The sequence below is a fragment of the Podarcis melisellensis genome, assembly GCF_964234715.1.
Source record: "Podarcis melisellensis genome assembly, chromosome: 16".
In the NCBI taxonomy this organism is placed as follows: domain Eukaryota; kingdom Metazoa; phylum Chordata; class Lepidosauria; order Squamata; family Lacertidae; genus Podarcis; species Podarcis melisellensis.
The window spans coordinates 30110032-30126024 of record NC_138533.1 but is presented as its reverse complement, the minus strand read 5'-3'; the positions used below and the strand labels follow the sequence as shown (position 1 = coordinate 30126024).

Genomic DNA, 15993 nt, shown 5'->3' with positions numbered 1-15993 from the left:
ATAAAAAAACTATTTGGGAAAGAAACTACTTTTGCCATACTTAATGGACATTTATTGTTTGTTTACAAATAGTTGTATTGATGATATTATCTTGCGTCGATTGCAGTAGTTATATACAGTGGAACCTCGGTTTTCAAATGTAATCCATTCTGGAAGACCGTTTGACATTCGAAAACCGAGGAGCAATGGGCAGTCGGCAAAAAAGAAAAACATGCAGCGGATGCTGTTCGGCTTCCGAGACGCTTGAAAACCGAGGTTCCACTGTACCACCACCCTGTTCATTGTTTTATTGTCAGAGCATCACATTCAAAGAAAGATGTGCTCTTCCAAGCCCATTTTCCAGCATGTTTGCACTCCTGTCCCAGCAACGACTACCCTGGCTTTGTTACAGACGCAAAATGGCAGGATCCCCAAGGACAGGGAACTGGCTTCAGGCACCAGGCCCACTGGCAGACCAACTCTGTGTTACAAAAATGGCTGCGAATATAATAATAATAATAATAATAATAATAATAATAATAATAATAATAATAATTTTATTTATATCCCGCCCTCCCCAGCCGAAGCCAGGCTCAGAGCGGCTAACAAAAGTAAAAATAACACAGTTTACATAAAATCACAATCAATTAACTGAAATACATTCTAAAATCAATTCATTCTAAAATCAATTCAGAGTCAAATTAATGGCAACCATTGGGCTAGAGTTCTATGAGGATTGCCAGAGGACGGGGGTCAGGCTGTGCCCTGGCCAAAGGCCTGGTGGAACAGCTCTGTCTTGCAGGCCCTGCGGAAAGATGTCAAGTCCCGCAGGGCCCTAGCCTCTTGTGACAGCGTTCCACCAGATCGGGGCTATGGCCGAAAAAGCCCTGGCTCTGGTTGAGGCCAGCCTAACCTCCCTGTGGCCCGGGATCTCCAAGATGTTTTTATTTGAAGACCGTAAGGTCCTCCGTGGGACATACCAGGAGAGGCGGTCCTGTAGGTACAAAGGTCTTTGGCCGTATAGGGCTTTATAGGTTAAAACCAGCACCTTAAACCTGATCCTATAGTCCACCGGGAGCCAGTGCAGCTGGTATAGCACCGGTTGAATGTGATCCCGCGATGAGGACCCCGTAAGGAGTCTCACCACGGCATTCTGCACCCGCTGGAGTTTCTGGGTCAGTCTCAAGGGCAGCCCCACGTAGAGCGAGTTACAATAATCCAGTCTGGAGGTGACCGTCGTGTGGATCACAGTGGCTAGGTCAGGGTGAGAGAGGTAAGGAGCCAACTGCTTAGCTTGGCGGAGATGGAAAAATGCTGCCTTTGTTATAGCTGCAATCTGCGCCTCCATGGAGAGGGAGGTGTCGAAGATTACACCCAAACTCTTAACGGACGGTGCTGGCACGAATTGCGCCCCCAAATCCCATATTGTCCTGACCCAGCCAAAGGACCTCTGTCTTCGAATATGACATGGAGGCTGACAATGTCAACCCTGCTGTAAGGGAATCCCTTGCAGACGACTGCAGTGGCTGGAGACAGAAAGTCAAGTTGTGTTTCCACAGCAATGACCAGAGGAGGAATGACTGCTCGGAGGAGCGCAGAGAGGAGAAATGCCACGGTGCATCTGCCGCAGCACAACCGGATCCCTTCACTTGCCCCAGCTGCAACAAAACATGTCTCGCCTGCATTTTTTCTCTCCAGCCACAGCAGGCGCTGCAGCCGTCCGACAGTTTGACTTCACCCCCAAAGCTGCACTCCTCCATTGTCCCCGAGACAGACAGATGCCAAATGATAACCATAAGAAGCTCGAGGGCAGCGCGCTTGGTTCCTGAGCATTTTTTTATCTATGCAACAACCCTGTGAGGTAGGCTGGGTTAACAGGTACTGAAAAAGCACCCACTGAGCTTCATGGCTAAATAGTGGGCTAAAAGGACCAATATTTTGACTTATCTATAAGGCCGCTTAATATGTTTCTATGGTACAGTGGGGTGGCTTAGGGTATGGCAATTGAGATCGCAAGACCCTGGCAACTGGCGTCATTTCATGATTCTGCCCAGGATCTCCCATAACTGCACACATGAATTGCTTCCACATGTTAATGTCACGTCTAATTTTTCCACCCCAACTTCTTGAAGTGGAAATACCAACTATGATCGTGCATGATCAAGCTTAGCATTTAAACCTGAGAGGTTTGACATGTATTGTTTGACCTGATTTGTTGACCTGCTTAACAAGAGCTAGGGCAATAGACTTTTTCTGCAGGATAGCAAAAGTATCCATTCTCAGCAACCTGTTGAGCACAGCCCACACTTTCCAAGCATAATCGTAAGGGCTAGCAGCTGGCCTTGTTGTCGTCGTTTTTTAAAAAAATAAAAACTGGGGAGCTCAAGAAGCCAGGCAAACGCTGCCTTCACAATTTCCCAGGCATCTTAAAAGGGCTGGAAACACGCCTAGTTTTTGTTCTTCAAAGGAGAGGTTTCCCAAAAGCTGGATCCCATGCTCAGGATCACATTCTGTGCTTGCAGCACAAAGTGCAAGGACCTACCCCCCCCCAACCTCCTGGTATTTCCACACGCAGGTGTCCAGCTTCTCGTTCTCAGACCACAACCCGACTTACCAGGTAGCAAACTCCACTGAGTTCAAGACAACTCACGTCTGTGTAAACATGGTGCAGACTGTGCTGCGAGTCTGTTTGAGACCAACTTCAGAAATTCCTGTGGCGCAATTAATGCTGCCTGGAATGCTGAGTGGGCGCTATTGCTTTCCCATTGTGTGCTGTTCCAAAGGTCATGGCTGATGTGGCAAGCATAGATGCAGCTGGAGCGCAGCACAGAGCCTGCAAAAATGCAAGCCACCGTCAACAAACTTTGGTAGGGCTAGCTGTGAGAGGGCATTGTTGCAATTATTATTATTATTTATTATCATGGCAACTTTTAATCAATTAACCCATTGCATTTTAAAAAAAACAACAACAGTGCACATTTGTATTGACTAAACCAGGGGTCAGCAACCTTTTTCAGCCTGGGCCCATCAATGCCCCTCCTGGGGATCATTTTGCAGGTTCACATCTGCTCAACATGTTATTATTGTGCCATCTCTAGGGAAGCCGAAATGCTGATGTGCTAAATCTGCCAACAGCAAACATGTCTTAGTAAACAGGAGCCATCCCCATCTGTAGGATCAAGGACTTAGGACAAGTTCCCGGATTACCATATTTTTCGCTCCATAAGACACCCCTGACCATAAGGCGCACCTAGTTTTTAGAGGAGGAAAACAAGAAAAAACATATTCTGAACGAAACAGTGGATGTATGATTTTTGTGGTTCATGCTGTGGCCACAGACATGCTATATGATCTGATGGTGAATTTGGGGTGACCCAATGCACAAATCCTGAGGATCCATGTGGATCCGTGCTTTGTAACCACGTTTTTGCGCCAATGCTGGAGCAGTTTTTTTGCTCCTCCTTTTCTTCTAATTTCTCTCCTCATTGCTTGTTTTAGTATTCCTCTCTCCTCTCCTTACAAGTTGGCTGTCTTTACCTCCCCCCTCACAGGCAGCCTCCTTTAGCGCTAGAGTCCCTTATCTCTCTCCCGATCGCTTGCCGATCAGCTGTTCAGTGGCTTTGTTTCAACACCCCCTTCCCTCTTTCTAAAAAAAAAAGAAAGAAAGAACGATCTGCTTTTTACCCCTGGGCAATTCGGCTCCAGGGACCAAGCATTCGCTCCATAAGACGCACAGACATTTCCCCTTACCTTTTAGGAGGAAAAAAGTGTGTCTTATGGAGCGAAAAATATGGTAATAGGATGCATCCAAACACCCAGAATTAAATTAGTGCTGGAACTGATCCTGTAACAACATCTGCATTAACAATTTCACTTCTGCCCCGCTTGCAACAATGGCAGAAGCGGCTGATGGCCACAAAACAACACCCCATGGACCAGTGGTCGAAAGTGCCATTATGGCAACAATGTGAGTGGTAGGGGCCTCTGTGAGAGAGCCATCGGCACCTTATTCATGACTCTCCTGATTTGAGGACACAGTCCTGCCAGCATCCTCTGGTTTGATCCTGTTTTCTTTTGAGCTGTTTTAAGATATATTTTTTAACTTGGCTGCGTTAAATGTGCATTCTGTACTTGACCTCCTTTGTAATGTTTCATTTTGAAACATTTAAGATAATATTTTAGTTTCCTGTTAATTAAAGGTAAAGAGACCCCTGACCATTAGGTCCAGTCATGAACAACTCTGGGGTTGCGACGCTCATCTCGCTTTACTGGCCGAGGGAGCCGGCGTACAGCTTCCAGGTCATGTGGCCAGCATGACTAAGCCGCTTCTGGCGAACCAGAGCAGCACACGGAAACTCCGTTTACCTTCCCGCCAGAGCGGTACCTATTTATCTACTTGCACTTTGACATGCTTTCGAACTGCTAGGTTGGCAGGAGCAGGGACCGAGCAACGGGAGCTCACCCCGTCGCGGGGATTCGAACTGCCGACCTTCTGATCGGCAAGCCCTAGGCTCTATGGTTTAACCACCCGTGTCCCTTTTCCTGTTAATTACATTGCTTTAAATGGATACTTTATATCTCACTTTCTTCAGCAATGTTCTGTTCTGGATTGTATCTTTTGCTGTTTAAATGCAGGCTGTAAACTGCCTTGAGATTGTTTCCCCCCCTTAAAAATATGAAGTTGTATAGAGATTAAATGAACAGCAATACAACAATAATATTCTATGAACTGGTAAGTCTGCATAACTCTGCAAAGGAATGGAACAACAATTCCATCAAAGGAGCAAAACGATCCACCCCTCTCTGTTTTTTAGACGTGCGCAGTGTACATTTCACAACACGGCGTCCATGCTGACACATTGCTTCAGCAAATGTTTCAAGAGATAGCAGTGTGATGAATCCATGACTAAGCAAGGCCGCTGGGCTTTCAACATGCAAAGACCAATGCTGGAAGAGACTAAGGTTTTTGGATCACGTTACACCAACAATTCCCTTCCTTTATAATCAACCTTTTATATGTTTATATGGCCAGGTATTGGCATTGAAAAGAGGAGCCAGAGGTGAAATTAAATCCCGTCTGTGCCCACAAAGCTTCTAATGTCTTTAACGTCACCTTGATGCACAGGAAGTTGGGCCAACAAAGAACTGCTCTTGGACATGAATAGATGGAAGGAATTTATTCCGCTCTCTGTGGAGGTGAAGTTCTTTCATACGAAATTGCACTTGCCGTATCAGTACCAGGCGAGTAATTACCTCCAAGATAACCGTCTTCAAGGTGATTACTTGCGTGGCAAATACAATTTCATATGAAAAGACTCACGCTGTTTTGAAATTAATTTTTATTAAAGATTTTCTGTGTTACAAAGCAAACAAATAAACAAGGAAAAGTACATAAAGCGTCTCTACTTTCAATTAATTGAGTCTTTTTCACATTCGGTTACATTCAGTGTGGGACTTTATTGTTATACATATTGGTGGGGAAAGAGAGGGAAGATAGCAGGGCTGGATTTAGGTTTGAGGAGGCCCTAAGCTACTGAAGGTAATGGGGCCCTTTATATGTCCAGCTGTCCTTTGTCAACCCCAAATTGTTGCTCCCCCCCCCCCCCCGTTGAATATATGCTATATGGTAATTTATGGACCTAATAGGTATGTAAAGCCATTTGCACATAACAAAATATGTATTTTATCAAAGTAATTTGTTGAACTGAAATACAATTACAGAGAAGTATATTAATAGTGAAATACAATTAAGAAGAAGTATATTAATGGTGAAATAAATATTAAGTTCTAACTTAAAATGATTTTTTATTCATAACAAACTTAATAATGCAAACACATTGGCATTTGGCAATAACAGAAGTTCCTTTAGAAACACAGTTTACAAAGACTCACCCTAGGCTCCCTATATATAGAAATGAGCAAACCAGTGATATTTTAGGGAGCAGGCTAGCAGGCGGGGCCCATTACTTACGTCATAGGAGCCTACACAACACAAAACACTGTTGCTGTATGTAGGTATTATTCTATTTGTTTTTTATCTTATATTTTGGAAATGTACATCCAGTTGTTTTTCTCCTTTAAATTTTTTTGGGGCCCCCAAGAGAGTGTTTAGCTTATACATGAATCCTGCACCGGGAGAGAGAGCGATGGCAGAGGATGGGGTAGGGATAATGATATTTCTTTCTATTGCATATAAGGACATGGGTGGCGCTGTGGGTTAAACCACAGAGTCTAGGACTTGCCGATCAGGTCAGCGGTTCAAATCCCCGCGACGGGGTGAGCTGCCATTGCTCGGTCCAATCTAGCAGTTTGAAAGCACATCAAAAGTGCGAGTAGATAAATAGGTACCACTCCGGTGGGAAGGTAAACGGCGTTTCCGTGCCCTGCTCTGGTTGCCAGAAGCGGCTTAGTCATGCTGGCCACATGACCCGGAAGCTGTACACCGGCTCCCTCAGCCACTAAAGCGAGATGAGCGCTGCAACCCCAGAGTCGGCCATGACTGGACCTAACAGTCAGGGGTCCCTTTACCCTTTACCTTTTATTCTATTGCATAGCGTTTGTGCAGGGTTTTTGTGTCACGTTGCAGCGATAGGGAATGCTGGGAGTAACCCAGGCAGCCTGCAAGGATTTGATTTGAGGTTCCATTTTGGTAGAGCATGTTTTCAAATGCACAATTCTATACAGGGCTGACTGCCCTCAGGTTGGGTTGTCTGTCAGCTCATATATCGGGAGGGGGAAACCTGGGACCTTTGTCTAGAATTCAGGGCAGCCCAACGCGTGGCCTTAGGGCTGTATGTGGCCCTCAAAGCGTTTTTGGTGGCCCTCGGCAATCTTTGACGTCCCCCGAGCCCTCATGCTGCCTTCCTAAAGCTGGGTAAGGAGTCACTGGGCTTTGGGAAGGAGGCATGGGGGGATCAACATCTTTGGACAGGCATGGCCAAACTCAGCCATCCAGACATTTTGGGACTACAACTCCCATCATCCCTAGCTAGCAGGACCAGTAGTCAGGGATGATGGGAATTGTAGTCTGAACTTTGCCTATGCCTGTCTTTCGTTGCACAGACATCATTTCCTTCCTGTTCCTCTTGTGATGTGCTCTGACTAAACAGCAACAAGTCCCTCTTAGTAAGCAGAATCACACAAACAATGCAGCGTAAACAAAAACCACCCCCTTCCAGCCATTCCCGACCTGCTATCTGCACGAAGGAATGCTGCACTTGTTGAATGCCTTCCTTGCCAAGCTATGCTTTACCTGTTGAACCTCTGCCAGGATAGAGAAGAGGGGTCCCACCCAAGTGCCTAGAATGCTCCACCTATTGAACGCCTGCTATTGCCAAGCTGTGCTTTACCAGTTGGACCTCTGCCAGAGCAGAGAAGAGGGCTCCAAACGAAGTGCCTGGATTGCTCCACCTGTTTGGCCAAGCCCTACTCTACCAACCTGTGCCAGGGTAGAGAAGAGGGGCCAAACCAAGTGCCTGGAGTGCTCCACCTGTTGAATGCCTTCCTTGCCAAGCTGTGCTTTACCTGTTGGACCTCTGCCAGGGTAGAAAAGAGGGGTTCCACCCAAGTGCCTGGAATGCTCCACCTGTTGAATGCCTGCCTTTGCCAACCTGTGCTCTACCAGTTGAACCTCTGCCAGGAAAGAGGAGAGGTGAGTGGCCCCTCCCTCTCCGGCCCCACCCATTGGGCAGGGCCCTTCCCACCGCGGACTCCTCCCCCGCGAGTCTCACCTACCCGGCACCGAAGGCGGCCCTTCTCCGCGCCGCCCGCCTGGCTCCTCCTCCTCCTCCCTCGGCGACGGGGCGTCTGAGGCGGCGCGAGCAGGCAGCCAGGCACTCGCGCGGGCAGCCCCGGATCCGAGGGCGGGGTCTTCGCGGGGAGCTGGGCTGCCGTACAGCAGCATGGCGGCGCTGTGCCGAGCGAGCCCGCGCTTCCTACGCAAGCCCGGGCTCTGCCGTACAGCGCGGGCCCTGTCTTCAGGTACGGGGATCCCCGATGGTCGGCGGGGGTCGCAGGCGGGCGGAGACGGAGCAGGCGCCTCTGCAAAGCTGGGCTGGAGAGGAGAGGACCCTGGCAGGCAGGAATCCAACCGGGGAAGCCTTCCCAGCCTTTGCATTCTCCCCTATTGGGGGAGGCTTTGCCTGTTGAATTCCTGCCTGCTACACCACCGGTTTAAGCCACGACAGTAGGAGGCAGGGAAGAAAAAGAGCAGCCAGCAATGGTCATTATTACGCTTAGAAAATCTGTGCCAGCTTTAGTCTATTTTATTGTGGTCTTAACTTTCTGTATGTTTTTAACTGGTCCTAATTTTTTAAGGGATACTTTTATTGCTTTATCTTTTGGGGGGGGGCTGCTTTGTGTTTTTTTCTACACTGAAGCAGGGTGTGTGTGTATATGTGTATATATATATATATATATATATGCAGGTTTTGGTGTCCTCGGGTGTCGTCAAAAAAGAAGAAAAAACTTCCTCTCTTTTCCAACACATGAAAGAAACAGGACACGAAATTAATTTTGCAGATTCCAAATTGCTCTTTAACATGGAACATCACCACAAGAGAATAATCATGGAAGCCATCGAGATAGAGAAACACCCTCACAACATGAACAAGCGTGACGACACATCCCGCTTGCCAGACATCTGGAAATTAGCCCTCCCCACAAAAACTGACACCAGATCCAGAGGCACACAGAACGCTATCACCAATCAACCACACCAGACCCAAACCCAGACCCTCTCCACAGATAAATTACAGACACCATCCAGTAGCCAAACCATGGTGGCACCTCCGGATGCTGCACCCCCCTGCAATCCCTACACAGATCTGGCTGACACAGGCCACAAAACCACAGCTCGCCCCTATACACGAAGCCAAGCCAGAGCACAACTAAGTGCAGTACAGCCATCTTCTCAGAAAACTCTTCACAAAGTTCAAGAGGTCAAGACACAAAGACTTTAGCAACTAATCCACACCTAATGACCCACCTAAGTGGTACTCAGGATATCACTCAAGAAATCACTCAAGATATCCCTCAAGTAATTAAGGAGCAAAAGAAGAAAAGGCACACTAGCCTGGGAACTTCCTCTCTGCCCAGAACATTGGAGGCTATACACCACACCCCCTCAACAGTATTTATAGGAACTCAAACACTGAGATCCTGCTCTGTTCCAGTAACAAGAAGCCGAAAGCACCAGCCTGAAGATGACGAGTGAGACCTCGTCGAAACGTCGCCTAGACACCCCAACTTTTACACGGGAAGACACCCGAGGACACCAAAACCTGCATTCCTGTACCCGTGAAAATCTACGAAAGCATATATATATATATATATATATATCATAGCTGTCAACGTTTTCCCTTTTTTAAGGGAAATTCCCTTATTCTGAATAGGATTCCTCTCAAGAAAAGGGAAACGTTGACAGCTATTATAATATATATATATATATATATATATATATGCTTTCGTAGATTTTCACGGGTACAGGAATGCAGGTTTTGGTGTCCTCGGGTGTCTTCCCGTGTAAAAGTTGGGGTGTCTAGGCGACGTTTCGACGAAACGACGAAACGTCGCCTAGACACCCCAACTTTTACACGGGAAGACACCCGAGGACACCAAAACCTGCATATATATATATATATACACACACACACACACACACACCAGTTGGACTTCTACTAGGGTAGAGAAGAGGGGTCCCACCCAAGTGCCTGGAATGCTCCACCCGTTGAATGCCTGCCTTGCCACACCATGCTCTACCAGTTAGACTTCTGCCAGGATAGGGAAGAGGGGCCCAAACCAAGTGCCTGGAATGCTCCACCTGTTGAATGCCTGCCTTGCCAATTATAGGCAGGGTGTTTCAGAGCACGTATCTTAGATGTACTTACTGTACTTCCTGCCTTGGCGCCTAAGCTATCAAGAAATTAGAAATAACACACAAAAACAGTGAGTGGGTACCATGATGGTTATTTACATATTTGGATCTGCCAGTCCTCAGATTAATTTAACAGGTCGAAAGGAAGAGTTTTAGTTGTTTGCCGAAGTATTTCTGTACCGCCAGAAATACGAGTTTATCAAGGAGGTGTACAGTGTTGAACCCTAAAACACCATTTAAAAGATAAAATTAAAATGCTCAGGGGTGTACTGGCTATTCAAAAAAAAAAGTTAAACTGCTACAAAGGCATAAAAAGGTTTTTAAGAGACACTTGAAAGTCAAAGGCCATTTAGGCTCTGATCTCAGTGACTGAGCTGGGATAAAAGGTCTGAGATGGTCCTTAAAGTATGCTAGGCCCAAATCCTTCAGGCTTTGTCAAGTGGGACAGTTATATCAACAAAGTACCCCTTTGTAAATACAAATAATTGATTTCTGTCAACAGTTGATGGCCTGCCATCTACATAGACCTGCAAATGATAGGGTTCCCAGCTATGAAATAAAATACAAAAATGCAGTGACATCTTAAAAGACCAACCACTGTTTTGTGCTCTGTCCACAATAGCTTATGTTGCAATGGGTCTGTGTGCTTGCTTCCGCAGCACTCCACGCCAAACCATGGTTTAGTGTGAACCTGTGGGCTCCCAGTTTGTTCTGGGGTTTACAGGTTGTGGTTAGTCTGGAGGAAACTAAACCGCAAGCCTGGGTTTCAGTAACACAAAAGCCAGATAAGCCTGGCGTAAGCTTCCCGGAGTGTAGCAGCATCTGTAATCTCTTTCCTGTCTTCACACTAAATCATGGTTTGACTTGTGTGTGCAAACCAGGCCTATATGCAAGTCTCCACAAGAGCTTTCCTCTTGTTGTAGTAGCTTAAAATGTGTCAGCTATGAAATAATTTTGCACGATTACATTCTTCCTCTGAAAGGTGTCTCTGTGAGGGGCCTTGTCACAAATGCTACCATATTTTCACTCACCTGCCCATGTACCTTTCTTCTGTAACCAACTGTAATTCGGCTCTTTGCTTGATTCCCTGGCTGTGATTCGCATTCGCTCCAGCTGACTAGGCAAAGAGGTTGTTCCAAGCATTATTGTTTACTTTATCCGGGTGGCAAGGCCTGGTTCTTACCGTAGGGATTACCGTATTTTTTGCTCTATAAGACTCACTTTTTCCCTTCTAAAAAGTAAGGGGAAATGTGTGTGTGTCTTATGGAGTGAATGCAGGCTGCGCAGTTATCACAGAAGCCAGAACAGCAAGAGGGATCACTGCTTTCGCTGCGCAGCAATCCCTCTTGTTCTGGCTTCTGAGATTCAGAATATTTTTTTTCTTGTTTTCCTCCTCCAAAAGCTAGGTGCGTCTTATGGTCTGGTGCGTCTTATAGAGCGAAAAATACGGTAACTTGTTTCTGAATTGTAGCTCTTCAAACTGCAGGTGTTCACTCCCATGACTAGATGCACTATTGCAAATAAATCTTCCTGTGTAGATGTCAGGGAGAACTATTGTAGACTTGCCTTTTACCGGATACAAAATCATAGAATTGTCGAGTCGGAAGGGACCACAAGGGTCATCTAGTCCAACCCTTTGCAATGCAGGAATCTCAGCTTGATCACACACGACAGATGTCCATCCAACCTCTGCTTAAAAACATCCAAGGAAGGAGAGTCCGCCATTTCTTGTGGCAGTCTGTTCCACTGTCAAATGGCTCTTACTATGCTATGCTTATGGGGAGATTTGTTGTTTTGGTTGGCACATTCATATACAGTCATACCTCGGGTTACAGACGCTTCAGGTTGCGTTTTTTCGGGTTATGGACCCGCCGAAACCCGGAAGTACAGGAATGGGTTACTTCTGGGTTTCAGCGGTCGCACATGCGCAGAAGCGCTAAATTGCACTTTGCGCACGTGCAGACGCACTGAATCGCAACCCGCACATGCGCAGACGTGGCGCTGAGGGTTGCGCACGCTGTGGGTTGCAAACGTGCCTCCCACACAGATCATGTTCGCAACCTGAGCGTCCACTGTACAGCCCAATTAACCACCATCTCTGAGCAATTCACAACTTTAATCTTTAATCGATCAAGTACAAATTAATGAAACTGAAGAACAATCTAGTTTTAAAAACTTTAAAGCTTTTTGGGGGGAGGGGAGTTTCCTTGATGTGAGCACCCATCCAGTCACTGCGGTGGTACAACATTCAAAATACAGTTAGGCCCATTTTTAAAAGATTGTAGCAATTTGAATACGGTACTTATCAACATTGCTAATTTGGCGGGGAGGTCCTTCGAGCCACAGCAGGATCTGCTTCTGAGCTGACTCACCTGACTCACCCCAAAGGATCTAGTTTGTTAAGGCTGCTGGGAACTATAGCTCTGTGAGGGTGAACTACAGTTCCCAGCATTCTTTGGGGAAAGCCATATGCGTTAAGTGTAATGTGTGTACGCAGTCTGAGTCTGTGTTTATAGAGATCAGCCTTGCAAGGGAAGATTCTTTTGCACCCCCTGCAATGCGGTATATTCTTTTGACTGCCAACTGTCTTAACCGATTTTAATCTTGCATTTTTATATTTTTTTAATCTTATATTTTTGCATTGTTTCCACCTCCCCTGGGACTTTGCAGTGAAGGATAGGTAAGAAATCCAATAGACGGTTATTCTGATAATACTAAATACATAGGAACAGAGTTAGACCATTGGCCTATCCAGCTCAGTATTGTCTTATACACTGACCGACTTCAGCTCTCCAGGGTTTCAGACAAGGGGGTCTCACCCAGCCCTAACTGAAGATGCTGGGGATTTGAACCCGGGACCTTCCGCAATGTGAACCAGGTGCTCCACCACTAAGCTGCAGCCCCTCCCTAAAATAATAATAATAAAGTGGTACCTCAGGTTGGGACGCGGGTGGCGCTGTGAGTTAAACCACAGAGCCTAGGACTTGCTGATCAGAAGGTCAGTGGTTCGAATCCCCGCGACGGGGTGAGCTCCCGTTGCTCGGTCCCTGCTCCTGCCAACCTAGCAGTTCGAAAGCACGTCAAAGTGCAAGTAGATAAATAGGTACCACTCCGGCGGGAAGGTAAACGGCGTTTCCGTGCGTTGCTCTGGTCCGCCAGAAGTTGTACGCCGGCTCCCTCGGCCAGTAAATCGAGATGAGCGCCGCAGCCCCGGAGTCGGACACGACTGGACCTAATGGTCAGCGGTCCCTTTACTTTCCCTTTACCTCGGGTTACATACGCTTTAGGTTATATACGCTTCAGGTTACAGACTCCACTAACCCAGAAATAGTACCTCGGGTTAAGAACTTTGCTTCAGGATGAGAACAGAAATCGGGCTCCAGCAGCGCAGCAGCAGCAGGAGGCCCCATTAGCTAAAATGGTGCTTCAGGTTAAGAACAGTTAACCTGAGGTACCACTGTAATAATAATAATAATAATAATAATACCCTGCCCATCTAGCTGGGTTTCCCCAGCCACTCTGGGCTGCTTCCAACAGAATATTAAAATACAATACAGTGGTACCTCGGGTTAAGTACTTAATTCGTTCCGGAGGTCCGTTGTTAACCTGAAACTGTTCTTAACCTGAAGCACCACTTTAGCTAATGGGGCCTCCTGCTGCCACTGCGCCGCCGGAGCCCGATTTCTGTTCTCATCCTGAAGCAAAGTTCTTAACCCGAGGTATTATTTCTGGGTTAGCAGAGTCTCTAACCTGAAGCGTCTGTAACCCGAGGTTACCACTGTAATCTATTAAAAATTAAAAAGCTTCCCGAAACTAAAATAGGAACTGCAAACAGAATCACACCCTAAACCTTGTTACTGAGCTGCCACACCCAATAACCTAGGGAATGTCCAACCTATTATCAGTCCTCCTACTTACCTTTTTTTCCTCTTCCCTCTTTTGCCTGCCGGGAAGATGCTAAAGGTGTGAGAGACAGGCAGTAGAGAAACCAGTCTGCTTTGGAAGCCAGGAGTTGAAGCAGCCGGCTGTCACATCCGCTTGGGTTTGATGGCCTGTAACATTCCCTCCATCCCTCTGATTCTATGATATTTGCTTTGCAGTTATGCAATCTGGCCAATTTTGGGGGCCGTCTGAGGCGACTCGGGGAGGGCTGACTCGATTCAGATACTGTCTGTGCTTCTCAGGAAAACTTCAGCAATCTGATGGTTGATAGGGTTTCTTTTTTTTTTTTGGCTAAATCTCATTTCCTCCCTTGTGCACCCAGCGATGATAATGTGCCAGGCTTAAAAATAATCACTGCTTTGGTGTTTGCTTGTTTTTTGCACAACGGCCTATCTGGCAAATAAACCTCAAGAAAAAAACAACCTTTTCCCTCTCAAACAATTCCCAAGGCCTTCTTAAAGAGCGCAGACCACAAAGCTGTTTTTCCCCCTCCGTCGTAACCATTTCGGTCACTGAAATATGTGACAGGCGGGGTTAGTCTCCCTCTCCCCGGCACAAATAAACAGATGGAAATTTGGGGACACTTTTGACCCAGCTCCTGTCATAAGAGTCTCCCTGTGTTTTATGATGACTTATCATCCGAGAATGCAATTAAAACATGCCTTTTCTGCATTGTTTTCCTAAGTCAGCATGCTCGATTTGGAAATTTCTAGATTCTCAGTGCCAGGTTATGAGATGTCCTTGCTTAGAGCTGTTTTGTACTTTTCCTGCATGCTCCTGCCTATAATGGGTGGGGAAAGCTGAGGTAATATTTTCTACTGTTGCAACAGCCTTGCAAGAGCACAAACAGGCCCATTGCAAAGAAATTTCTCTGTGATTCTCTCTGTTTCTGTCTGTCATTCTGAAGCTCAGCAAAAAAAAAAAAGGGGGGGAGAGATTTGTGATACGCTTCACAGCATCTACAATTTAACAGCTGAAAATAGGAGCATTATTGGGGGCGGGGGGAACCCTCCAAATACTGATACCATAAACCATGGTTAAGCCAAGGGGGTGGTTCAGACAATCGACTTTAACTACAGTGGTACCTTGCAAGACGAATGCCTCGCAAGACGAAAAACGCGCAAGACGAAAGAGTTTTCCGTTTTTTGAGTTGTTCCGCAAGACGAATTTCCCTATGGCTTGCGAGTTCTTGCGAGTTTGTTTCCTTTTTCTTAAAGCTGCTAAGCCGTTAATAGCCGCTAAGCCGCTAATAACCGTGCTTCGCAAGACGAAAAAACCGCAAGATGAAGAGACTCGCGGAACGGATTAATTTCGTCTTGCGAGGCACCACTGTATGGTTAAACTAAACCATGGTTAACTGTTATATGTGAACCAGGGCATTACTGAAAGTTCTGTTCCAGGTGTGTGAAACATTGGGCCCTCCAGATGTTGCAGAACTACCTCTCCCATCATCCCTGGCCATTGGCCACGCTTGCTATGGCTGATGGGAGTTGTAGTTCAGCAACATCTGAAGAACAAAAGGTTCCCAGCACCTGTTCAACTCCATGTACCGCAGGACAAGCAACCTGCAGCCACCCCCCGCCAAGATAATAATAATGAATTTTTATTTATACCCTGCCCTTCCCAGTTCAGAAAACCGGGCTCAAGGCAGCTAACAACAAATTTAAAACACAATTGTGATACAACAAAAAACAGCATAATAACAATAACAATAAATTCAAAGTTCAAAAATCAATTTAGGGGAAAATCCATCCAATAAACATTAGGTGATCACCAGGGCTAGCTGGCTAAATTAGTCCTATTTGGGCCAGCGAGGAGACCAGGGGAGAATTAGCTGTGGGGTCCCAGAGCGGGTAATCTTCATAAAAAAAGGTAGGGGGAGGGAAGGAAGGGGAATAAAAGATCAGGCTAAATTCAAATTGAAAGTCAGGCGGAATAGCTCTGTCTTACAGGCCCTGCAGAAGGAGGTTAAATCCTGCAGGGCCCTGGTCTCATGGGACAGAGCATTCCACCAGGTCAGAGCCATCACTGAGAAGGCCCTGGCCCTGGTGGAAGATAATCTGACTTCTTTAGGGCCCAGGACCGCTAAACTATGATTATTCATGGACCTTAAGGTCCTCTGCGGGGCAGACCAGGAGAGGCAGTCCCGTAAATACGAGTCCCGTAAATAGACCAACCAAATATCAGGCTGCCTCTTC

General features: G+C 46.5%; 1 protein-coding gene across 1 annotated transcript in view; it reads left to right on the top strand.

Annotated features, from left to right (window-relative positions):
* The first annotated feature begins 7834 nt into the window (after positions 1-7834).
* The window catches only part of TXNRD2 (thioredoxin reductase 2), a 65880-nt gene continuing 57721 nt past the window's right edge, over positions 7835-15993 (top strand). Inside the window, exon 1 of the mRNA XM_081893382.1 lies at positions 7835-7959. Within this exon, the coding sequence (XP_081749508.1) occupies positions 7881-7959 (79 nt within the window). The 5' untranslated portion in view covers positions 7835-7880. The remainder of the gene's footprint in view (positions 7960-15993) is intronic.